General features: G+C 40.9%; 2 protein-coding genes across 2 annotated transcripts in view; one reads left to right on the top strand and one right to left on the bottom strand.

The window, feature by feature from the left end:
- On the top strand, positions 1-25,786 carry T265_08520 (hypothetical protein; the record flags this gene model as incomplete). The annotated part of the gene is made up of 11 exons (XM_009174349.1): positions 1-137; positions 3,448-3,575; positions 5,667-5,838; positions 10,307-10,364; positions 11,572-11,639; positions 11,764-11,779; positions 14,647-14,792; positions 16,992-17,127; positions 18,763-18,889; positions 21,432-21,661; positions 25,438-25,786. 11 exons carry the CDS (start codon positions 131-133, stop codon positions 25,619-25,621), a joined length of 1,272 nt encoding a protein of 423 aa, XP_009172613.1.
- The window catches only part of T265_14597 (hypothetical protein), a gene marked incomplete at both ends in the record, with an annotated part of 46,223 nt that overhangs the window by 2,804 nt on the left and 16,063 nt on the right, over positions 1-27,356 (bottom strand). Inside the window, one exon of the mRNA XM_009174365.1 lies at positions 22,945-22,985. Coding sequence (XP_009172629.1) covers positions 22,945-22,985 — 41 coding nt within the window. The remainder of the gene's footprint in view (positions 1-22,944; positions 22,986-27,356) is intronic.

The raw sequence follows: 27,356 nt of genomic DNA, 5'->3' as shown, positions 1-27,356 counted from the left end.
ATCAGCAAACCACAAGCAATGACAGAGATATCCGGCATCGAGCAAGTTCCACGTTCTTGAAATCCTGAGGATATATATGGGAAAGGAGAGCGTGAAGGTTATGCTCAGATGCACAAGCTAATCAACTTCAATGCAAAGTAAGTTTGTGGTTGTATCGTTTGCAGTCCATTGATGGTAGTTCAGGGTTTTTATAATTATGAAGTGGCCCTAAAAGTTACTTTTTGGATTTTAACTAAAAGGCTTCGTTTCTGAATTTATTCAAACAAATCTACATTCTTAAGGTTTAAACACACCAAAACTACCGTTCATACATTGGTTCCTTACATAATTCTCACTGGTTAGTCAGTGGCTTCTCATATGCCTATCAAGCAAACCATTGAAGAGACCAGGAATTCTTGTGATTTAGTCCGTCATGAGCTGAAAAGTTTGTCAAGTGAATGAGCGAGCATGGCAGACCCAAGCCTTCTATTTGTACTATAATGAAAGTGTATTTTATAACATCGTCCTGTCTACAGAAAGATTAGATCTTTACTACGTTTCTGTGTATATTTACTGCCACTATATAAGTTCCACTAAAATGGACTTGATTTGGGGAATCATGGATCCATACTACCTATCTGATATAACTATTGGGCTGCAGAATATGAAGCTGATATAATGCGCTCTAGTTAGCGTTTTATTCTGCACACTCCTATCGTGGCTACCGTAAAAGTTGGACAGTGTTACATAAAACAATCAGAGCTTATTGTTGATAGATCTTGAGATTCAAGTCAAGATTTTGTCCTGTTGCTGAAATCAGTCTGTACCGAAAAACAGAGAGTGAGCATCTCAAGAATCTCCAAGGCGATTCGGAATGGCGAATTCATGATCAGCAGTTTCATGAGTTTGCGTGTAGGACGAAGTCCCGCAAGATGTTTTATTCCTGTGGTCACGCGCTGGCTGGTTTGTCGGGTGACAGCTTCACGGATGGAAGGTTCACGATTAGTGTTCGGCAGTGCTAAATTGTAGCCATGGAAAGTCGACGAAAACGATCACCGTCGTAATCGTGTCACCACAGCAGGATGTTTGTTGTTGAAAGACAGGTATCGAGTATAGGCTTCATTGATATCAGGCTGTGTTTGTAGATCATTACCTTGGTGTGTGCGCTATGTGCCTTTTGTCACTGGGCACAAGTCTCCCTCAAAATGATCATTTCATCCTAAGATGCTGACAGCTAACGAAATCACGTGCACGACTCATCCGTTGTATTATGTAAGCCTTGTTGTGATAACCATGAAAAATAAACTTCCATCAGGAAGACTGGTAGTAATACATTTGTTAACAAGCGGTATTTTCAGTTGTTTTGGTAAATAAATAGCTCGTCGAGTTATGGATGGTATGGATGAATCCATTGCTGGCGACATAGTTTTACTCAGGTTTTCTCTGAAACAGACGAGCACACATTGGGCTAACTCCACCTAAAAAAGCCTCTGTACTAAAGGTATGGCCATTCAGCCACTGAAGATCATAAGTTCGATGACACCGTCAAACAACCAAACGAATGAACGTATCTAGAGAAAATCACAGGAGTTTTGCGTTTTGGTAACAGAATAATGACAAACTCGTCTGATTGAGTGGCCCATGTTTGTCTTTTCTGTGACAACATGAAAGAGTGATATTCCTACTCTACCGTGCAGTTAATGTGCTTTGTTCGAATAAAATTCGAATTTATAACAAACAAACACCAGAGGCAAACATACGGTTACATACAACGTTGACTAAGGGGCAGAAACACATTTCTACACACTGTCACAAAGCTAGACCATCAACTTTGTGTACTGCGCATTTTTATCGACGAAAACTACATCAGTACTGTAAAAATTAAATCTAATGACAAGGCTGCTTTAAGAAAGGCTTATATTTAAAGATTATGAATTCCCCAAAGACCACACTTCATTGGTATTGCAATTTTGCGACTGAAAAAACTTAATTTGAATTTCAACTCCAAAAAGCTCTGCATATGAATTTCATCCTCTCTGGGAATGATCGGTTGTACCTATTCTGTAGAAGCTTCACTTTCCGATTAAGTTGTCACTGGAATGTATCGGATTTACATAGCGGACGAAGCAAATAGCCATGGTTCCTATATTTTTATAAGAGACGAATACTGCGTAACATTTTACAAAGCAGGGTAACTGCTACTGCCGGTTTGTCAAGTCAAAACCGATCAACTTTTACTGCACATTTCAAGAGGCTCCGTGCAGTCTTTTGTAGGGGTAATTCTCCCTCGCAGGTATCGTTTCATTTTTCTTCATGCACTTTCAGTATTTTGGCTTTCAAATGTCCTATAAAGCGCAATCAACTTAGCGTAACGATGCTATTGTAGTTCTGTGTGTCAGCTGCACCAATTACTTTGGTTCTTTTTATTTTATTGCATCCATATCTAAATAGTTAGACTGGGAGTGAACCTGATCAATGATTCGAAATGTTTCAGCTTCAAAGATTGACTGTTTTGTAAACGAACAGCGAAAGGGATTGAAATGAGTTTAAGATTACTGATACCCCCCTAGGAGCATTAGTTTTCAATGAGTTGGCGAACGGTGTAAGTCATGGTCTCCACTAAAAATACTTGCCTGTTCATCGGAATTGCGATGGTTTTCGGAATTCAGTAAATTCAACTCACATTGGACGTTAGTTTTTTTTGAAAAGCCAGAAGACAATGTGAAAAAATTTCGTTCTTAGCTAAAGATCGATGCCGAGTTTTAAGATGGCGATTGCTCCTAAAACAAGCATTTAGGCGGACTAACTCCTCTCTCGATCTCGTATCAACAAAGTAGAATGTACATTATGTACTAGAAGTGTCTTCCGTGTGAACGGCGAGCACCTTTGAATCGCCGATATCCATTGCTTAGTTCAAAATTGCTTTTCGGTCTCATGGAGGTGTTGCTGTTAGACACATGGCTAATTCAAGAACGGTTGTTAATCGTGGAATACTCACTAAATTTGGGTTCTATTTTGACTCAGTTCACTCGGTAAGATATGAAATTGTTTAGGTATAGGCTTTTGTAGCAAGGCTGGTTTATTGTCCATATTGCTAGGAGACGCGAATCCTGAGTGGCATCATCTGTCACAATCCGTGATTATGACTTTGGAAAACAGGTCCGTCGAATACGACCGAAATTCTTTGGAGGGATGTGGTTTATCTCGGGTACAAAGTAATTGCAGAAAAAATTTTTTGCTGCTCCCTTTGTTTTTGTCCTTGATTCAAATTTATTTTCGGAAGAGATTTTCGAGTTGAAGTCACAGGCATCGATAATTGACCATCTATTGGCATTACCAAGAAGATTCGAATTATTGCCGATAGTCGCAACTAAGTGTGCAACCGTAAGTGTTGGCCTGATCAACTCTTTACAGAACCCCCGATGGTCACACAATAGTGATGTGTTTTTATTTCTTTGGTGTGGCCAGGGTCCTTCGAGAAAATACACAGGAATACTGCGGAGAAACACTTATACCATGCGATCGTACATTTTCATGAAGGGGAAGTCTCATTCACTAAGGAATTGCAAAGATTGCTTGAATGTTTGTCCAGTAAAGTAAGTTCCTTTCAATATCTACAAAACTTGTACCTGACGTAGAAATTTTCCTTGGTTCATTCAGTAAGGAAAGATAATTTGAAAGATATCATTTTACATTATTGATAATTCACAGCTAACCCGAGGTTGTTGAGGCACTAGTCACTAAAACTTCAGCAAAGGTCTGTTGACCTTTCAGCATTGACGGAGATCACTATCCTTCTTCTGTAGTCAGGTGGGAGATGGGGGTAAAAGGTAGAGCTGGATCGGCTTCTACTCTCTAAGAAGGCACATGATTTGAGTTCGGTAGTTACATTCGCTCACCCTGACAGTACAGGGAGGAACATTACTTAAAGTGAATGCATTGAACCGACGAATTAACACTCAACAATGAATCGTGGTTCTAGTGGCCCCGTTAACTAAAACACTCTCAAGGAACTAGCTAAACCAGCCATTAACAGGAATCCCAGCAACGCAAATTTGTGTTCTGTGCATATTTTTTATCAATTATGCCCAGTTACTTATGCTGCTTTCTGTTACAGCACTACAAATTGTCCTTATGCCCAGTATGCTGCTTTCTGTTACAGCACTACAAATTGTCCTATTTTACAGCTTAGATTCACGGAAAATTATAAATCTTCTCCAAGCAAAGCGCTTCGCGTCCACCACAACCAACTTTGTAAGAATAGACTATTTGATGTTTAGTTTTTTGCTTGGGAATAATCAGCATCGAGCAACAGTTCCCTCTTTACACGATTCCAACGCTGAATGTTTCTGTGATGGGCTACATACTAGCCCACACTTCACACTACGTTTACTGATGATCGTCAAGATTGTTTGGAATGGGAACATCCCTAACATCTTATCTGAGTGATTTTTCCTCTGGCGCCCACTTGGTTTCTCGCAAAGTGATCTCATTGATGATCTCACCGGGTGACATGGATAACAACTACTGGTGCTGGATTCAAGCAGGCGACTGATGAGTGTGACATTAGGGTTATAGTTTCACTTTATTCCAAAATGCACCTTGGAGTAGAACAACGTTAGGCTGATAGCTGTCTAATGCCCCATCTCCTGAGTGACCCGCTTGGACAACGGGATGGGGACTTTGAACGTTCATCAAGTGTATGGGCTTACAGTGTGAATACGGCTAAATCACTGTATTTTCCATCCATACGACAGTTTTTTGACAGAAATATTAAAACCACCCTAGGAGAAGGTCACTTGGTTTCAAATGAATGGCTCTGCACCAATCAAACTGCAGTAAACAGCCGCCCACTATGCTACTGTAGGGGAAATGCTACAAACTGATACGTACAGGGGGGTTGGTGGAGTAGACTCAGAAAGCATTTGCATTTGCACCTCTCTCATGTAAACAGCCTTCCTACCGTTCCGGTGTATTTTTATGATGGTCCTAAATCAACAAGGATGAGTACCCGTCTCAAGTTTCAATTTTCTTATAGTGATTAAGAACTGAATATCTTTGGATATATAAGGAGTGAACTGCAGATGACCAACCATAGAGGCCATCGTGTTACAATGAGTCGATCAGCGCACAGTAAACACATCTGAAATACAAAACTAAAAAGGCGAACGCGAACTATGTGATTTGTTCGACAAAAGACTCGAATGACAGATCAGTAACTGTCCTAATTCCTTCGAACTATCAGACCGCCTATTAGGACTGCCCGGTCATTTAGTGACATGGCCGCATTAAACACGCCGGATTACTGTTTGATTAGTCGTAGGGAGGTTACGGACCTTGTGAATTCTGCATTCACACCACTCCTCCCCTTTTCGGAGAAGACTATTCAAACGAGTGATATGGATGTGAATTCTGCAAATTTCGCATCCAGTTACGATTGACACAAGTTTTCACGATTTGGTGGCGATAGCGTTAGTATCTAGTGGAAGTAGCACAACTTGATTCAAACGAGACACTTTGGCCGCGGTAAACAGTCCACTGGTTCAGTAGATTTCAGCACTGGGTTGGAAATTAAAGCACGTATTTTGAAAGAAGGACCTAAAGCGGACTACAAGATATTTCGTTTTGGAGTTCAACTAAAGGTGACCGAGCGGTATCTATCTTATTTCTCTCGACATTCCGACCAGCTTGATATACTTCACCTGGAAACCAGACGAGCATCAAAGTCCATTGCTACCAACAGCTGTTTCTTGCAGTTGAAATGCGAAACAGTCCAATTCGACTCAGTCGTATGCGGTTTGCGGTCGGAGCCGTTTGTATCGAGCATCAAGATTTTGGACAGCGTCGAAGATAATGAAGGTAGGTTAATGAACAAACAACTTCCAACTTTCTTGACAAAGATACTAGTGCTTAAGCTAGTAAAAATTAATAGAATACACTAGCTGGTATATAATATTTTAAGTGTTCTCTCACTTTACTATTTCTCCAGATTTTCTTACGGATTGCCTCTTTATAATCTGCTGAAAGAAAAACAAACATCCACCTATAGTTGTGCGAAATTCCATTTGTTAATCTTGCGAATGTGATATGAGGCTAAGGGGCCTGATGCTAATTTCGTAAGTTTGTAAGTCCCAGCTACCATTAAGTGAACTGGTCAAAAGACAAGTAAAACTAAATCTAGACTCTTGGAAATTTCTTAACAATTTTATTCCACCAACACGCGAGTCGCTAAAAGATTCCCATAATGTGATATGAATAGAAAATGCCAGATAACCACTTGAATTCAGAAATTCATCTTCTGTCCGGTACACAATATGCATAATAGCATATATAACATTATTGTTAAACAATTACAGTAGTAGAGCGGGGGAAATTCTGCGCTCTAGTCAGGACAGAGTTCACCTTACACTCAACTAGTCTGAATTGTGCGGGAGATATGGCCTGGTATGTGATAGAGACAGACGGGTGACGAACTACGAAACACTCCAGCTGAAGGCATAGGACCGATCTGGTGTAAATAGTCGGATGGTAACAACACTGAGAAACGCGAGACCACGCAACCTGCCCACTTTGGGGAGGCTTTGTGACACCTCTTACACGGTCCTGAATGCAGTGCCCCGCGGCTCGTGTCAATTAGGTGGACTAAAATGAAGCTGTGGAGTATCTCTCTACCCACTCACACAAGGGACGGTGATCTCTAGTACATAGGTTTGCTAGTCCACTTTAATTAACTTTGACCCCATATATGATTTGCACTGGCCACAACACGAAAAGTTTGGAATATGTGTCTGCTTATCATTCCTTCTTGCAAAGTGCTACTCTAGTTGCTTCGCATAGATGTTTGCCAATTTTCTTACCATCGAATTATATGAGCAGGAAAAAACTGCCGGTTTCGCTATCTCTGGGGGATTTTGAGTGTGTCAAACGCAATTCAAATTTAAACTTTAGAACAGTTTAACTCTCCATAATCGGCAACATCCATTTTTGCCTGGCGTTATTTCTACCTACCAGTTTCATCACCACGATGTAGCTTTTTCCAAACAGACAAAATTAGTCATTCTTGTAAAAGTGTTCTTGTAGGTAGGTCTGTGAGTCTCTGTCGTGCGATTAAAAATTAAAAATAATTAAGATAAGACATGAATGGGCGTCAATACAGTTTCCTGTTCAGCTATGGAACAAAAATGACCTTAGTAAGTCCCAAGAACTTTGGATTGCATAACCAGCTTCCTCCATTGAGTGCTTCGGAAATGTTAAAATTGAACTTGGTATTGTCTATGGATTTCAGCGTACTGTACTTTTGTTTGTATAGGAAGAGTCAAGAGTGAGGAACTGCACCAATTATCCAGCCCAGCTTCTCCGAAAATACACACAAAATTTTATGACTTGCAAGATGATCTAAGCGTTCAGAGGGATACACGTTCTCTCCGCAGTAGTGGCTAGTCCTTCGGAAATGTCAATATTAGTCACTCTGAGGAGAGTGGTCTGTAGGAAGAGAGAACTTATTTGCTGAGTGCTTCAACAACTAAGCCATTAAGCAAGCTTGCTTTTCGTCACATTTACGAAACAAACATTTTGAGGTATTATGATGGGTTTTTATTGTTGTCTGTCAACTGTCTGTCAGTTGGATCTTTCTATGACTCACATCCCAGACCAGAAAGTCGCATTGTCTGGCTAGCTAAATGACTGATATAATGTTAGAAATGGAGGGAGGACTGTGGGAATTAAAACGCGGAATAACCGAATTGAATATCTTTTATCCACAAGGTGCTCGATTTATGCAACAGGATCCAAATAAAGTTTGCCCCGAAAATCAAAAGTCATGACCATTGCACCCTCCGTTGTTCAGATGCGCACGGCAGCTCTACGTGTGGCTTGATTCCTGACTGTAGTATAAAAGTGCAACTGAAGTTGCTTTCATGGCTTGACTCAAGTGCATGGAATGCACTGACTGGGTCGTTTTCAGGTTGTGTAGATTCAGTTGGATTTCATGGAGGAAAACAAACATGTGATTTGTGCTACGTGATTTTGAGACGGTCACCTGGCTGTCTGACCTGTATATTTGACTGGAATTTCTGCAGAGACTTTTGTAGACGCAGTTTGTGCGGGATTTCGTTACGATAGAGTTATTAGCCCTTATAAGGCTCCCTTTGTAATGTTTTATCAATCCGGAAGAAGTTTTCAATTTCATAATCCCGAAGGATCCTTAAAATGGTATCCCAAGACCTATTCCTTCAGGTCGCTCCTACTGTGACCACCGGGTTTTCACCTCCCTATTTCACTGTTCTGGTCGATTTCTCCTTATTTGCTGAGCAGTGAACCCTGTATAATACTTACCCTGCTGTGATCTAACGCTGTGTCGTCACAGCTCATTTGCTCCATGGTTGTCATAGTTGCTAGACATGATTCAACGGTCCGACAGCTGCGCGTTTTATCATCGTGTGGATGAGGGAACCCGTCTGAATTTGTAGGTCTTCTGTGGATTCCCACCGAGAATCTACAGTTAATGATAATTAATATCCATCCGTTTGCTCCTAGTTTCCATCGTGAATTCCATGCTACTGAATTTTTCGTTCAAATATTTTAAGGTTTGTTGTCGTGTGACTAATTTGGTCGGAAATAGGTAATCACCATACCTCTCTCATTTATGATGTCCTTAAGCAACTGAACGAGCTGCACCAGGCCACCTCATGTTTCAGCTGGTACGATATTCGAGATATCTATATTGTGTGGACTAATGCACCAATCATACACGATAAATCCAGCTGAATTCCAGGCGCGTCTCTCGTCAAAACCAAATCAGTAAGCAAATGAGCGTACTACACTACTTCCACAAAGTTCTGGTTCAAGTATTACATGAGGTTGAAGGAGACTTGGGGACTTTACCTACCTGATGAACCCAACGAAGAGCAAAACCAGTCTTCGGTCGGCGAAGAGTTTTCAGCAACATTATGACTAGTGCCAACCGCTTACGTATTTGGATATTTTGCAAGTCGAACCAACAGAATAGTCCACCATTGGGCATATGGAAGAGCTTGTTTTGTGTATGTTTGGCAACCCTTAGAATCCTCTGGGCATATTGGATTCAGACACAAGAGAATAACATTGTGATTGACCGAGCTCGGGTTTTGCTTATTGTGGGTGTTCATAGATACGGATTATGTTTTTTGAGAGTTGCATTTTATTTCCAAGATTCGACTAAAGATTCAGTGTTATATTTTCAAGCACCGCTTTCGTAGTCCTTCAGACCCACGACAAATGTTACTTTGCCATTGTCCGCTTTGTCGAAGTGGATCACTTGTCCTTTTTCAGTAAGTTCAGTACACTTATTTTCTTTCAAGATGGATTGCTTCGGATTCGTCCATTTTTGAGGATATTGCAGATACGCAATCTTTCTCCTTCTGATTTTTCTACTGAAAGCCTCTCAAATGCAGGCTCTACAGTCGGAATTATTTTATAGGCGTTAACTGTTCTGGGTTTTAGTTCGAACTGTGGCCTTTTTAATGACTGCATCTTACTGGAAGATAGATATTTGTTGGACAGGCTGCACTGAAGCTTTCTTGAGTCCACTACTTCAGGCAAAATCGAATTATCATAACCTCTCTTGGGAGCATCCGCTTTCTGCTTAAGTATGTCAGATTTGTCTTCCTCTCTGAGCTTGCATTTTTCCAGCAGCTCCTCTGCTCTTTTCATACTTCGAGCTCTGCTTCCGACCAACACATTTACTGACAAATAGAATCTTAGTAGTCGTACACAAACCTGATTTAGAGACGCCGTGACTGTATGTTAACGGAGCACTTGTGGATATTCTGAGGCAAGCATAACCAAGATGTAGTCCTGGCATCTTTTCTGACAGCAAAGTGCTATCTGCCGGTTTGACAAAGAGTGTTTAGGGATGGTGTTTTCCAGACATCACTGGATGAAGCTAAGAAAACTGATCCCATTCGCATATTTCTTTGACAAATTAAATCGACTGTTGACAGGGCTACGCTTCACTCGTATAAGGTTGATTGTGGAAATCCCTGATAAAGGTTGCTCACGAAAACTAACGTCGAATTATAACACCTTATTCCACCACGCCGCGTGCTTTAGCGTGACTGAATTTGGAAGGAGAAGTCCTATTTTTGCTTATCCTTTTATTAAAAATATTGAATAAATAAATAATTATCACTCCCTTCTTTGTGTTCTGACCCAGATACACTGTGTTTTTTTTGCGATATGCATCAACAGAGTTAGCTTGCGTATTTGTGTTGTATTCCGGTAAATTTATTCTATGGTAAAGTCCGTTATGAAAGTTCATTGGTTTTACGATAATTTACTTTGGTCCTAGATCGGTGGATTCCGCACCATATTTCTGATTTGGACAAGTGTCAACACCTATTAACGAAGTACCAGCCAGAACTGCAAACTGACCACCCGGCAAGTTTACCGGTTTACACTTCAAATGATCGTGGAGAAAGAATTCATTATATTGGCATAAGAATTATGGTGATGTGCAACTGCCAATTTTTCATTATTATTGTTAGATATCTTTAACATACCTAGTTTACCGAGACTAAATTAGTTGATATGTGCACTCAGGGCCTTGATACAGCACAGCGTCTGCATATATTGGTTCAATATCCATTTTAGTGACCGATTCTTCAATCCTAAATGACATAAAAGAAACACAATTGAAGTAATTTGGCTGACATTCTGAGCACAAGTGATATCCTGTCCCCACAGAGACACGAGGAGGATAGCTTGGCTACCAGTCTGTTTTCCGTTTTCCGAGAAACTTGTAGTCTGCGCAGATGAGATAGCATCACATCATCTTATTCAGACGGGATGTCTTTCAATTCGGTTTCCTATATGGTCTATGAACATAACAGTCAAATATGAAACTGTCTGAATGTTAACACTTTGAAAAACCCAACTCCCAAACCAGTGTATTAAAAGATTTTTTTCTATTCTGTGTCATAGATGCTTTCGTAACTTGAAAGAAACTCTTCTAGCGATAATAGGGGAAATGTCGGCTTCACTGTTGCCACACTCACAGATGCCAGGGTACGATCAGAGATATTTGGAAGATCTAGACAAATAGACTGGAGCAGTCTTGGTAGGTCATGTCCAAGCGATGGCAGGAAATAAGTTCGTTTGAGCATCTTTTCTGTGTATCCTACTGTACCCTATAATAAGGCTTAATATATTCTAGCATTTCGTTGAAAGAAAACCGTAGCATTTAGTGTCTCATAAAAATCATGGTATTGTTTTGTTATATGTCCTTCTCTCCAGACGATGCCATTTAGTCGATAGGGTTATAGACTGGGCAGAGAGCAATCACGTCATCAAGGAGAGGATACAGATATAGTGATTCTCAATTGAGCTCGCGGCTAAATATTGCAGAGCGTTTAATGGGCATTGGCTACAATCATGGGGAACATTCAGCAAGGGGGTTGTGCTTTTTCTTACACGAAACAAGGTGTTTTTATGTAAATTTAATAAATGTAACCATTTCCATTTATCAAAAGATCTGTGACCGAATAAAAAGCTAAATATCGGACTTAAATCAGTTGAATTAAATACGATTTTTCACTGTTGTTCTCCCTATTGTAGGGTTTTCATGACGAAGTATACAAGAAAAGACGACACGAGATTGCTCAGTTTGCGTTCAACTATAAGTAGTAAGTTTGTGCAGGTCGTTCATTGCATTCGAATTCTGTTCTTTAGTCGTAGACTTTTACAATGTTGTGTGAAGCGTATGCTTGAAGCATCTGAGCACCAGTTTTTTTACATCATCTCTTCCAGCGGTGAACTCATCCCTGTGATTGACTATACGGAACTAGAAATTGATACTTGGTCAGTTTCCTTCCTTTTACTTTATGCCTAAAATTTTGTTTATTTTGTCCCAGGCTGTAAAACTAGGTGATACAAAACATATCCGGGAACCGTGTTACTGTTTTTCACTATTAGTGATGCATCCAAAGGTAGAAAGTCTCTATGGTGTCTCAAAGTTTGTGACTTTAGGGGAATCAAAAGAAACTGGTTTGTTCAGATCCGGAAAAACTTTGTGCAGCTCAAAAATGGTTCGACTAGTTTGAGAAGAGTGACAAGCAAGCAAAGTGATGGGGTAGAATGGTGCAAAATAATATAAGCGCTCTTTCTGAAAGTATAAGTCATTCACAGCGGAGTTGAGTTTGTGGATGATGTTCCTCAAAATAACATTTCCATTTATTCTGTCCTCAGTCAGTTCCTATCAATCCAAGGTAGAGTCCGCTTTCGCTTCCTGAGATTTGGAAATCCACATTTGCACATCATTTTTCCACATTCCGATAGCCTGCTTAAAAATCCCGCCTGACCAACGCGAGAGAATGAAATAATTTTATTCTGAATGTGGCCGTACAACAAATGGTGCTGCTCACTGTATGAATGAACTTGTCATCCATTGTATTTTAACCATTAACCTCATTATCGATAGCATGACATCAGTGTTCAACATCAATGACTTATTTAAAGGCCTTATTGTGAAGAAAGGAATAAAGGTGGATTGGGAAGGGACTCAGCGCTAGCCTATTACAATCCGGGGTGCCTACAACTCCAGACACTCATTCAGTCAATCTAAACAGAAACTGACGAGAAGAATGCCGATGACATCGGATCGCAGCCATAGATCATTGCGTCTCTAACCAGGCGCAGCGTTGATCACGCACTCTCAATCCTAGAAGGCGAGTAACACCGATGGCATACAAAGGTCTCTTAATCGCTTTCATAATCCTCTTCCACCTCTCTGCCTTCACCATTCCAAACTGGGCATGGAAAACAGCACTCAATTCGGCGAACAATGGTTCGGCATCCGCAACACATTTTCCAACTAACGCAGCTTCTGGTGGTAGACACATCCTCTAATGGAAGTCCCCGTTGTACAACTCGCTTTCTAATAACCTTGTTACAGGTTCTCCGACACCAACGCACACGAGCTACGATCCTGGGACAACGATTGTCAAGCATATGAAAGCGTCCCAATTTCGTTGCTCGAACGGGCTAAGTCTCACGGTCATACAATAATATAGACGGTAATGTATCATGACATACATGTGCCTTGAGATTCAGCGATATGTCCATTTGACGTAATATGTGTCTCAAATTAGCAAACGCCATGCAGATTCGTGCAGTGACCCCATTTGTCACGCTACAAGCAGAAGTAATACAACTTCCAAGTTATGTAAACGCTCTCCCTAGATGGTAATTGGAGTATTCAGTGACTGTATGACCAACAGCATAAACTTACATTTTGTGAGTGCAAAGTGCATACCAAAGGATGGGATGACTTCGAATAGTTCATCCAAAAACACGCGCGTCTTCTTCTCTTCGGAGAAAAGAGCGATGTCATCTGCATATTCCAGATCGACAAGGTTTTTACCACATGCTATTTTAACACCGGTGTTTTGAAGACCTTTCAGCGTCCTGCCATTGATCTCGACGGAGATACGGTCATTTGGGCGTAAGCATACACGAAACAGACATCTATCAAATTTTGTGAGACTCCTTCATATACTTTGCCAGACGAACCGTACACAGGAGGATACAAACGGGCATCCAGTCAGGCAAGGATACTTCCATCCGGTGACTTAGGACGACACCAACCACTGAGCGTCCTGCCGCAGCAGCCTCTGGGTCACCAGAGTTGGGCAGCCGTATGCAAGTGGAAACTGATGGGATGGCTACCTCAACAACTGTGCTTGCATCTTGAATTCTTGATTACGAGACACAGCACACAACACACACATCAATGCCAAGCAAGTCCAGTGTGTGAGCAAGAGCAGCTTGTTGTGCTGCTTGCTTCAGAGTGAGCACAATAAACGCGGCCAGATAGACTGGTTCCCGAGGCTTGAAGATTGATTTCTAGATACTCGAGGATGTCGGTGCCGTGTGATGAGTAGATTTTGCACGCAAAACCAATGCAAGACGAACGGAGTCATCAGTTCTAATTCCACAGCCCTCAAGGGGACAGTTGGTAATGGAATGGTGACAGGGGAAATAAAGATTATTCGAAAGAGAATCAAAGGAGGCGTCTGCAATAGCCTTTTTTTGCCTACCCGCCCTGTTGTACGTAGCTAGTAGTGCGACCCGGCTAATGGCACGACCCAACGGCCAATGTGGTATGAGTTTATTGTTAAACTTAGGTGTCATGGTTTTACACCAGCTGGGATGCTGTCAGGGCGCTCGCACCTAGACAAGAAGACGACCAATGTCGTTAACTAAAGCCTTTGGCTGAAAAGTCTAACTGCAAGACAGCGGTGTTGCCTGAAAATTCAGATGTATTACCATCTCCAGAGAACGCGTCACCACATGGTTCAACTCCTTACCTGGAGGGACGAGTGGCTACCATAAACATAATTCCGCTAGTAAACCAACTGCGTCTCTTTGGCACAGTTGAAAGAACTCCAATATAGTTAGAGCTTGAGAACGTGAATCTTGCTCCCTATATTGAGTTCAGTAGTGTCCTGCTAAGTGAATACTCCCAGAGGTGTGCTTTTTGTAATAACTGGTGAACACCAAATAAAGACAGATTGTTTATGCCCTGACAAAAATGTCCACGGATTTCTCTAGGGGACTGTTAATGAAAATGTGTTTGAGTAATCTGCGTCTATAGTAAAAATTTAACCGTATTCCATTTGTCCCACTTAACAGGAAGCGTACGTATATCGCCTTGAAGGAGAGACACGAAGGGCACGCATGCCAGGAATACACAGATGGATTTCGAATATTAGAGCAAAACGGTTTATTCAGCCCGGATCTTATTCCAAGTGTCAGGGCCGTGTCTGACTTTCTAAAAAGTACGTTCCTTTTACGAAACAAGCGAGTAAAGTTTTTGTGCATTATTTCAAAAATGTTGAAGGCTCACATACTAATAATGACAATATTAAGAAGATTGCTCCAAATGCATTCTAAGGTAGTTATGTGAACTAAACAGCGGACGCTGTTTCAACAGTCCAGGGCATTCAGAAAATGACGAATAAATAACAGCTATCGACACATACGCTTATTTGCATATCAGCTGGGTTTTCACGAGAGACTCAGTTGAATCTCTCGTTAATGGTATTCTTCAGTTGCATGTGCTATGTCAAGTCCACTCCGTGTTTCAGTTGGCTTGACGTTTTAGATATCGCAGTATATCTTCATAAACGAAACTACCCACAACGTTACTGAAAACTCTTGAAAAGCCTCGGTGTGTTGTTTCCTCTAAGCGAATATACTGCGACATCTCGAAAGTCGTATCAACCGAAATATGAGGCGGCCTTTGTGCAGCAAATTTAGTTGAAAAATATAATAAAACGAGAGCTTCAATAGAATTTGCCGTAAAAACGTAGTTGATATGCAAATGAGTGTATTTGTTGAATGCTAATCAAATTCGAAGTTGACCGAGCAAATTATGCGACAGCTACCTCACGATCAATCAGTAGTGTCAGAGTTATTAGGTGCTTTTCATAAAATCTAAGTGCACGCAGAGAAGGACGAATTAATCCATTCACTCCCACACCGACGATATCACCGCGAGTAACGTCGAAAACCTTGAAAACCAATTACCAAGCTCGGAAAAGTAATGAACAACCTTTGTTCGTTGCTCACGTCACCGGATATTTGGGAGAAGCGCCTGAAAACTGGACAGCGTCGGTTAAAGTGCATGATGGGCGTAGTTGACCATGAAGCTATCAAGAGTCTACAAAAGATTATAATGAAATAAGTTCCACAGTAATCTGTCGGATCTGATAATCTTCAGGTTGTGAGTTGGTTGGTTGAATGGGAATACCTTATTTCCTCAAATCCCACACGGTTCAAATACTTAGATTCATGATTATATCGGGTAGCCGTTTGTTCTTGTACACAACGACTACGGAATACGAAAGTAGCACCAAAAATCCGAGTTTCGATTTTTGTTGTAAAGTGGCAAAATAATGGTATTGAGATAAAAAAAAATACAGCACTTCGCGATATGACGTCTCATAATCCTTCTAGTACTCCTTCCGGTCTCTAGGAAAAGCTGCCGCGAAATTTGTCCCTAGAAACTGTAACGTCCCATTTGAATTTTTTTTATACCAGCGCTTATAAAGGGCAGAATTACCTACCTAATTTGGGTTCAAGAACATAAGACTGAAGGAAACTAGGAGTAAGCGCTTAATTGATGAGCCTCACGAAGGCGAAGCCGGTCGTGGACTATCAAAGAGTCTTCAGCAACCTTCTGAAAGTTCCACAGTAATCTGTCGGATCTGATAATCTTCAGGTTGTGAGTTGGTTGGTTGAATGGGAATACCTTATTTCCTCAAATCCCACACGGTTCAAATACTTAGATTCATGATTATATCGGGTAGCCGTTTGTTCTTGTACACAACGACTACGGAATACGAAAGTAGCACCAAAAATCCGAGTTTCGATTTTTGTTGTAAAGTGGCAAAATAATGGTATTGAGATAAAAAAAAATACAGCACTTCGCGATATGACGTCTCATAATCCTTCTAGTACTCCTTCCGGTCTCTAGGAAAAGCTGCCGCGAAATTTGTCCCTAGAAACTGTAACGTCCCATTTGAATTTTTTTTATACCAGCGCTTATAAAGGGCAGAATGCCTAGTAATAAATGTCACCAGTATACTTTTAGCGCAACGTAACTCTAAGTTCACAACCTGGAGCTCGCAACGGATGCATTTGGTAAGAACATTAATGACTGCAGTTTACTGGTTTTTAGTGGACACTAGTATGTACCCCTGCTGAAAGTGACTGGCAACCCAAGCACAACTTAGCCACACCGAAAATCTCAAGTCAAAGTAGGGAGATGAGTAACATTTTGTTAGTTTGTGCTAGCAAATTGTGTGAAGGAGTTTTTGCTGCCGAAATATGTGCTTGTATGCTTTCTTTACTCACTGCCATCACCCGAATACCCCATTTATTTTTTAAGCACAACGTGCCATACGACAAAATCCTTACCATAATTGGTACGTTTCTGGTAGCACTGTTGGTTGCACCCTTCAACTGCCTTTTAGGGACATCTGGATTTCAATTGCGCCCAGTCGCTGGCCTTGTATCGTCAAGGGACTTTCTGGCAAATTTTGCTTTTCGAGTGTTTCCCTGTACACAGTATGTGAGACATCACAGTCAACCACAACACACCCCCGAACCGTGAGCTAACAAATATTTTTACCATATTTTCCTATACGTTCTTCAAGTTCTGACGCTTATTAGCTATCCAGACTAGTATTTAGCTAACTCACCAAGGCACTTTTTTCGCTTGAGATGCTTTTGCCACACTATGAATACAGGGCCTAGCAACGATATATATAGCGTAGCCCTGTTTACAGCTGGTATTCTTTTGGTTGGTTTATTAAAAACATGGTTCTAGTAATATGTAATTTGAACGAATGTAGATTTTTAGATTCATTGGCTTCTAAACCACGAAACTTATACTTCCTCTAGCTTACCGGTGGCCCTATAAAAGTCATAATGTGTGGTTGGCAATCGGAGCTGTACTGGTTGTTTGTACTGGTTGCTTGTGGTGAAACGATTACAAGAGGCTTGCATGTGGTCGGCTTATGCTGGTCACGGGAGCTAATCTTAGAATTAACAAATTCAACGAATGGACTAACAATAGCTATCACCAGTCTAAGAATGAGAGTAAAGCTGTGATAGCGATCAATGTACCGCATTGGGTCATCTCAGCGTATGTTACTTTGAAACTGCGTGCTGACAAGCACAATACTTATTCCAGAAATTCAGATCTGCACGTACCTAGGCATAAAATTTTTGATACAGCATGTGACAGTCCAAAATCATTAGATCCTATTTCGTAGCACAACCTTGCAATTGGGAGAAAACGAGGAATTACACGTAACAACAACAAGCATTAACATCCTGTCACTACGGACGAAAATAAATGCGCCGATAATTGTCCTCTCAGGCTAGGACAGTAGTTTGTTTGTTTTCACCAACGTAACTAACTATGGGAATAAGCCACCATGGCAAAAAGTGAGGAGCAGGATAAAGGCTGATCGCCACTAAAACCTTTTTAGTGCTTCGCCATATTTTGCCTGCATATCACAGACTTCAACACTGAGAACTCTGATTTTGATGACCAGGCTTCGAATCCTTGCACAAGCTCCTTTTAATTGGCTTTGGTACAGAGTTAAAAATCGCCTACAGATGTTGTATTATTTAGAAAAGGCGTCAAAAACGCTGCTTCTGATGCTGAAGATAGAGGTACTTAATTAGCAAGACAAAATAGATCCAAGGGATATTCACAATAAAAACAAAGAAAATTAAGAACCCCTGGACTCTGTATATTGTTGAGCTGTATTCCAATGAGTTCAAGTGTAATTTCGCCATCAGGTGAACTGATTGTAATTAATGTATATATTCTGATGACATTCGTCGACCAATCTTTACTGTGCAGTCGAGAGCTGGGCAGCGTTCGGTTAATTTAATCTAAAGCGTTTCATTTTGGCCTTAATTTGCAAGCACAGGCTGCCTAACGCTTCAAGAGACAGTGTCTTTCTGAAGGTTTTTTGGGCAAGAAAATTTCACAGGAAATGCTAATTCCTCCCACTTGTCACGAATGCACCGTTGCTGTAAAATCTACACAAGCGATAATGGAATACACTGACGGGTTGTAAAGTATGAGGACGCCATATCAAGTTTGAGGATAACCGTAATCAGAACAGATAGCTTTATTTTTATTATTCTTCACAGATTAACAATTTCGAAGCCCTAGCCAGTAACTTTGGAAATTCATTATTAGCATCTCATTTGTTTTTCTTCCAGTGACCTAATCCATGAATTCTTGGGCCATATCCCACTGTTAACCAACCGGAAATTTGCCGATTTTTCCCAAATGCTTGGTCTCGCCTCACTCTCTGCCTCGGATGAAGCAATAAAGAAAATCACTACAGTGAGTCTCATAAAAATTTATCGTGCCATGAAATTCCGATTAATCTAGCACTTCGGAAGTCCAACCTCTATTTTAATTTTCTAGTTATGAATCTATAATTTTGATCGAGTGGAATTTCTCCTAAATAGTGCACTTTAAAATCGGCACTCAACTTGGAACAGTAAGAGTGGTAGTAAGCCGCTTAAACACAACTGGGGAAATTAATGCTAAATGTAATTTATTCCTTGCAAATCGCCAGCCCCTACTTTGAGGAAACCAATTTTGTAGCCGAAGAACAGCTTACAAAAATAAACAGATACCTTTGTCACCGTAATACAGCATGCTAGATTCTGACACATGTAAACAACGTTTTAATTAATTGTAAAACCATTTTATGATCATCGGGTTGTTCGCTGATCTTGGTAATTCGATTGCAAATGTTGCATCACCAATTGAGATTGCTTATCAGTGCATTGTCAGTGAGCACAAAAGAGTGTGCAGTCGAGTCGGTGTTTGCGTTGAACTTATCAATTCACTGATGATGGCACCACAATTAGTGACGAAACGTTGGCACTCATATCAACGAACAAACCAACGACCATCCACGCCACGTGAGAAACCACTATGGCAAACTACCTTGCGTTGAAGTAAAAACAAATATTAATGAATAAGTACACAAAAACGCACGGTCAAACAATAGTCATAACATACTGCGGCAAACGAAGAACACAGCGGCCAAAAACAGAAATGACCGTTCTTACTGGTGTAACGGTGATACTACTGATGGAGGAGGCATGCGAGTAGCATGCTTTCTCGTAAATCCGCTTTGTGTCTCTTGAAAAGTGAGATCCATTGCGGAATTTGTGCAATCGCTTCGTATCATTTGCTTGGATTTGAGCAACAGTCAATGAGTATCCAGGAAAGCTGAGGAAGACGCGTTAAAAGAGAAGAGGGATATTCAGTTTTTGTAAACGAGATGCATATGAGAGTTTTGCTTCCCTGTCCAATAATCTGTAACTGTTCAGTTGGCATTTTCTTTTCCCTGGTAGTAGCTGCGTAGAGAACACCCAGAAAGTGGCCAGACCATGAAACAATTTCCATAAAACACCAACGACATGGTGTGTGCCACGGAGTTTCTGGTGGTACCCTATGCTGTGCCACGGAATTTATTGCCAGCGAAATCCTGAACGCAAAAAGGGTGATGAAGCTGCGCCCTACATTTACACTACCGTGTTGGGGAGTTTGCCCATTTTTATTTGACCTTCACCTGAATTTCCGTACTGAAAATTTTCGGAAAAGCAGGCTGTATCCGTTGAATGAGCATATTGCTACTAACAGCCATAAGGCACACATTCTTTCATTTCTTTCGGTGTGCTACGCAGTCTGTGAATTGTGAACCTATTTGCATCATCTTTGCCACTCTGTAGAGCTTGTTGAGCGACCATTACTAACAGTACAATTATCGGGCGATATACTGGCGTTGTGCAGCAACGCACCAATATACCGATATACTATGTATTTAAAGCACCGATGGATTTCATGGTGCATGATGTAGGTGTCCGCATTTAGTGTCTAATATTGGGTTGGGTACACCACGCTCGTGGAACGAAGAGGCTATCGTCGCAGAGAGAGGAAGCTCTATTTTCTTCGTCAACTTATAGATCACTGTAAACGCTACAGTGAGTATTTTTGCTTGATTTACCATTTCGTAATATGCATCTACCGAAAACGGTTAAACTGCTGGAGGCTTATATTTCGGTCATGCTCTTGGTATGTTGTCTCCTGTTTTATCGGAGTTGATATACTTCGTAGAAAAGCAGAATCCCAGCTCCACGTACTCAGCAATATGTTTACGTAGAGGGTTCTAGAGGTAAATCATAACGACTTTTGCCCACGAAGGAACTGTTCGCATGACTGAATCGCAATCTGAAAGAAGTTGAACATTCAGTGTATTTTGAGGGACTCACCTCCCCAATGCGAAGCAAGTGGACTATATAGCAATGGATCTGTTGTATCACATAAGTTTACGTGGATATTCCCAAAAAAGCAATAGACGTGTTTGGTGGGAAGGTACACCGAAAGACTGGGCAAAGTGACGATGTTCCGGGTAAACCCGCTTATTTTCTGAGTAGTTGATGCATGGATAGTTCTTTAGTGCAAAATCTGGTGGGCAAACAACTCTGAAAGCTGTGTTCAGATACCGGGTCTGTCAGTATTTATGCTACTAAATGCATATTGTCAGTGCTAGGAAAATGGAACAGATAATCCAAACCATGCGTAGTCAAGTGAGAATAGGGTCCTCAAGTTAGAATTGCATCCTAAAAAGTAGTTAACTTATCAGAAGTCAGCGAAAGTCTCCAAAAATTCAGCTCCGTCTGCTCACAAAAACCCGAATTTCGTTATTGCACAAACGGCCTCACGTCTTCCCAGTTTACCCGGAAATTCGACGAGGCTACCTGGTATTTTCATCAACATGTGTGTATATAAGTATTTCAGATACAGTGTTCCACATTTTATTTATGTGAGTCGATTTCATGCTTTTGTTGCAATGTTCAATTTCCAGCTATTCTGGTTCACAGTGGAGTTTGGGTTGTGCAATGAGAAAAGTGGCCTCCGAGCATTCGGAGCAGGTATACTCTCCTCCTATGGGGAATTGGACAACGCGCTGAGCGACCAATCAGAAAAACGGCCGTTTGATCCAGATACGGCGGCTATCCAACCATACAATGACGTGGGATACCAGCCCGTCTATTTTGTTTGCGAGCGTTTTGATACAATGACACAGCAGTTGGAGTAAGTCTTCTGTGTTGAAGATTTACATGCATTTTCGAATGAGGCCCACAAGTGTTCAAGGTTACAAAGCATCAGGATGATAATGATGATGTCCATAACTGGTGTTGGTCGACGGTTTACATTTCGTAGGGACCTGGGATTGTAGGGTATTGTTTATTTACTTTGGGACACATAAAGTAGGTTTGATGCCTCTTAAACGACGACAAAGAATTTTCGAATGCGGGTAGGATTTTGTAACTGAGTTTATGCCTAACTGTTATATCTGATACGTTAACTTCAGCCGAAGGAAATATGAAATCAAGGATATGAATAATTAATTTAAGAGCGAGAAAACTAATCACGCTAGAGACTCACATGTGCGGGTGACTGGCTCTCGTCGCATCAGAGATATTCAAATGTTTCTCTTGTAAGTGTATCACATGATTCTCAGGTGGGATTGGGAAAACCACTGGGATCGAAAACCAGAACTGCTGTACATTCACAGTGGTCAATCCACTTTATCCTAATGCAGCAGAATAAGACTCAAGCGTCCATCATGAACAATACTTAGCTACTTTGTAATAACCCTGAGCAGATCAAAACAGAGGAACGCATACTCGATAAGTCAAGCGACGACGGGTACCACTGTGTGTCACACTGTTGACAGTATAACGAACGTGCAAACCAATAAATGAATTTAAAGGTTACAGCTTCAACTGAAATGCACACAGCTGCAACTGGACCAGGCCTCCTTGTGAACCTAGGTCTGGCCCAAATCACGTAATAAACAAAAATTCAAGAAAGGTCAGTTAACGGGGACTTGCAATTTTTGTGACTATTCTAAAAGTGAAGAGACGCTATCATGGTGACTGCACATGATAAGATGTTTGGCGATAGAAGGAACATAGAATAATGGAATCAGGCACGTGTAATTTTACCCACAAACCAAGCCTTCTTCCAGTTATTCCAGTGTCGAGGTTGTGACTTATACAGAGAGTTTGCCCAGTCAGTCTAAAGAGGGCAGTGGTGCTATCTCACATTCGGGTTTCCTGCAGAACAGATACGATAACACAATGATCAGCACAACAGATTAACAGATTGTGGGCAGAATATTTGTGTAATATAAACAGCCACTAGTGTCAACGTAGGATAATAGGCCAGATGGAGATATGTTTCCCCGTTGAAAAATTTCCTCCAGGTATTCTCCAACGCCCCATACGACTTACAAAGAAGGTTGCTAATAAGTTCGCTGACAACTGGCGTCGAGCGTAAAAACATCCGTCCCCGGAGTGATGTGCACTCACTTGCGTTCCCGATTTCATTGGTTTGCCCGGGTTTGTCCCACCTGAAAAACATGAGAATAATAGGGTGTGGAATGATAATATGCCCAGATGTATGTTCCAGCTAGCTTTATACGTTGGAGTTCCTATACGTGAAGTGTGTGTGGGTGTGAATTTCTCCCAAAATCTCCGGGAAATTCTTACATACACGTTTGTTTCCTGGAATGCGGCAAAATGAGATATCCCCGTGTTATCGACCCGACCGAATCCATGTGTGGCAGTTTTCTCGAGAATTTTATTTTCGTGACACCATCATGCCTTGAGGGAAATGCATGTTTTTTCCCAAGAAGCAGACATTGTGCAGCATATCCAGGTAAGGACAATAGAAACGGTTGTGTGTGGACCTCGCTAAGTGCAGTTAGTGTTGATGCTTGGTGGCGAACTATGTGTTACAACAACAAAGCAGCCCAAATTGGACAACAGTTTCGAATGGAGAACTTTGAATATTCAGTGTTCACTTCTACTGATCACCCATTTCAGGGATGTCTAGTATCTTCATGCAGTAGGACATGAAACGACCCTAACATTGTTCCTGCAATTAACTGGACAGAGTTGGAAGGGGCTTGAAGAAAATGCGTTGCATATAAGGCTTGGTAACTGTGTTGTTATCGTCCCTGTTGAATTTTGTTGTGATGTCGAACACACTAGCTCATAATCTCAACTGTAAGAAGACTAAGATTTGCGATCGTAATCGTCCAGTGTAGGAAACACGGATCGGAAAAGAGCCAGCTGCGGTTTTTCACTTGTGCAAGAGATCGCATAGTGTTGAATTTTCCACAAGGCAAGAATCAGATTTTACGCTCCCATTTTAATTTCGAAAGGGGTACTCGCTTTTAATGTGGGTGAGCAAGATAAGCGATAAACGTCTTTTTTGAACCTCTTTGAGACATATCCAGTTGGGTCGCGCTAATTTATGAAGCCGATGGTTGTAATGGTGTGACTGAGAATCAGACGTATTTAATACAAGAGAAGCTACTTGATGGGTTTGTGAACAGCTTCAGTCAGGCAGATGGTAGTCCATTTAGAGAAAGAAGTATGCAAATCCGAGTTTTGGTGAACGTCTGCAGTCTAAATATCCGAAACCAGTGTGAATACGTGTCTAACGATACATGTCAAAGGCCCGATATAAAACGGTGATTTATAAGCTCAGAGCGGTGAGTTACCATTCACTCCGAAAGGAATGCATTATCTTACCAATTAAGTGGTGATTTCTTCTAGGCTGTTCCATGCACATTTAGGATAGTTGCGCTGTATTCATTTTGGATTGAAGTAGAACTAACTGGTAAACATCACTTTTCCAGTAGCCTAATGGTGATCCTGATATATGCTAGAAACTACAACCTGCTTTCGGTATTGACATAAATCACGGGAAATGTCATGAAAGTTGATTCTCTAGCTATTACCAAGTTTGTTGAAGATTTCAACCAGTATACTGCGACCTGTTTCTGAAGCAGTGCTATGCATTAATGGTTACAAGATCAATCGGAATTGCCCAAGACTTTTATAGAACGTGCACCGCCAAATTCTTCATTTGTTTTTGGGATTACCAGTGTGGCGCCGAAAGATAAAGACCATAACAAGGAATACATACTCATGGAATACAGATTAAGAGCAGGATTTTAGCGAAATAGCCAACTGAATTGCATTTTCCCGCATCACTCATGACCCAAATGAAGTTCCAGAAGTTCAGTGACGAAACTGACTATCCTTGGTCACGACTGAACGAGACGTGGTGGAAACTGGAAACAGGGTTGACAGCAACCTAATTTGTGGTCAAGCTTGAGTGACTTTGACTATCAGCTTAAATTCCTCTGCGTGACTACCCAGCACTCTTTGCTGTTCAGTCACAGCTGCGGTTACCATACAGACCGGAGCCTTTTTGAAGTTCAAAAGATATTCATTAACAGATGTGTAACGTAGTATAGTTACCGTGGTAGGCAGACAATACGTTTTTTCATCCCGGCAGAGTGAATTAAGTCCACAAATATTCTCGAACTAAATAAGTTCGGTGGATGCTGGCTAGTCAGTCAAACAGGTAGTGGTCAGTTTTGAGGCGAGCATATGCCTACAGAGGTACGTAGACCCGGCAGACAAGGAGCGGTAAACTTCGCCGCTGATACTGAGAACACGGAGCTAATGCGACAAGTAGATTGGGTAGGTGGATGAATGCGAAAGACGTTCGGTTTTGAGGACATATGAACCTTGTCTATTTCCACCGTTTTTACTTTAACTGTGTTCTTAAAATTTGCAAGCTTTCTAAACTGTATAGAACCATAGAACCTTATGGTATGGATTATTTTTTCAGAGCAGCGTTAGTTAAACGATCATAGGGAGCTTAAAAAGTCTTCCAAATGTTGTTGCCCTGTTTAAAGCCCACCAAGCAGCTGTACCCGTGAATGTCGTTGGTAACTTTTCATGACGAAAAAAGGTACTTGGAATGAATTCATTTCGTTGCAGGGAATATGTCAAAAATTTGGTGCATCCGAAACTCTGGCCACGTTATGATCCGATAACCGATTCGGTAGAACTATTAAACATGGAACAGCAATGCCTAGATGTTTTGGAACGTCTATCTAATAGTACCAGTGAAATGAAGACTATTGTCGAAAAACTATATGTATTTGATTTGCATGGTGCATAACCAGCGGTTGATGTAGTTCCATTTTCCCTAATAATGCTTTGGTTGTATGCTTTTTCCGCTTTCAAGAAATGTAACCACACTGGACTTCGATCCTTCTGTTGTTTATTCCACCCAGCGTTTTGTTAGATTTCGTCATCATTTGTAGCATTCATTAAACCATTTTCAAAAGCAGTTATATCCACATGCATGTCATAATTTTACTGTTCATATTTCGGTTATTATAGTGGAAGATCCTGACAATGATGACACCGTTTTTCAATACTATATTGCGTAAATTTATGATTTCAGTTTTTTTGAGATTAGATAAGGTGATAACGTGACCGAACAAAAATGAGTTTCATNCATTATGTAAAAACAGCCACTACTCTCATGTCCGACATATCCTAAATTGTATACTGTTCATGTTGGTGGCTACAGCGGGACTGGTGTAAAAAAGAATGCGGTGTGATTGCCGAGTTTCTTCTGATTAAACGTAGAATTCTGTATGAACATTCACTTAGTCACTGTAATAAACAAAGTGAACGATGATTAAATGGTACCATATCTCTTCCAAATTTAGAGCAAGGATGGAGTTGTTGTGAAATTTAGAACACTCTCATTGTACTTAGTGGTGCAGTTGAGTGAGTAAAATATCGTTTGACAAACGCAACTATTATAATAATGATTGCAAGAGATCCTATGGTGGTTGGGTTTGGGGTTTATTCCGAATATATGGAAAGGGTTAGTGAGAATGAAGTGGCGAAAGTAATACTAACGAAATTAATGGCCATGTTCAAAATAATAAGAATGATATTACGTACGAAGACTATTACTGAGAAACAAATATACCCTCAGAATGATAATGGTCACCACAATTCCTGCGCTAACGAAATTAATGGCCATATTCAAAATAATAAGAATGATATTACGTACAAAGACTATTACTGAGAGACAAATATACCCCCAGAATGATAATGGTCACCACAATTCCTGCTCAACTGGTGTCTCTTTAAGACAGTGGCAAGAAATACAAGCTGTACGGCCTACAGTTTTGTAGTTGAACTGATTGAAAACTTTGGGATAGTTGTACCGGCTTGAGTCATATCAGAGAACATATTTTTTTAGATCTCCTCATCAAACACATCAGGATTACAAATACATCGTGTTCCATGCTGACCTGGCCTCCAGTCACATCCTGGTGATAAAAAATCCTTACAGCTCAAATTATTAAAATGGCTGACTGAAATATTTTGGATAGTGTGGGATTGTGTGGTAAGCGAAGTCCTGAGGGATGGAGCGATGGGTGATTAAACGCCTCGCAAATCCGGAAATTTTTTTCGCCCACAATAATTAAACCAGCCTGGTCCTGGAGGCTTCATGTAGGACTTTCTCGACAATAATGATACCCAAATCGGCCACTTCCACTTGAACTGATACAGCAGCCCATGTATTTTTACAGATGAAGTAAGAAAGCTATCAAGATCAAACTTACATCCAGACTGACATTGTAGCGGAAAGTCTATTTGACGTTATGTAAGGTAAATGCGCAGTTTGTACTATCCAACGGATAGGTTGGTGCCTCATAACTATTAGCCTATTTAGGAGATAGACACATGAGTAATACCATATACATGGTAGCACGATCGGTCAGTTACTCTGTCAGTTCACAGTAACTGGACCAGTAGTGACTATTTCCATGGGTCTTATTTCAATGGCATCATTCGGTATGGAGTAAATGTTTCACTGTTGCGTTCAC

Source organism: Opisthorchis viverrini (assembly GCF_000715545.1).
Source record: "Opisthorchis viverrini unplaced genomic scaffold opera_v5_223, whole genome shotgun sequence".
Classification (NCBI taxonomy): Eukaryota; Metazoa; Platyhelminthes; class Trematoda; order Opisthorchiida; family Opisthorchiidae; genus Opisthorchis; species Opisthorchis viverrini.
The sequence above is the reverse complement of the archived record's forward strand: the minus strand, read 5'-3'. Positions and strand labels throughout refer to the sequence as shown.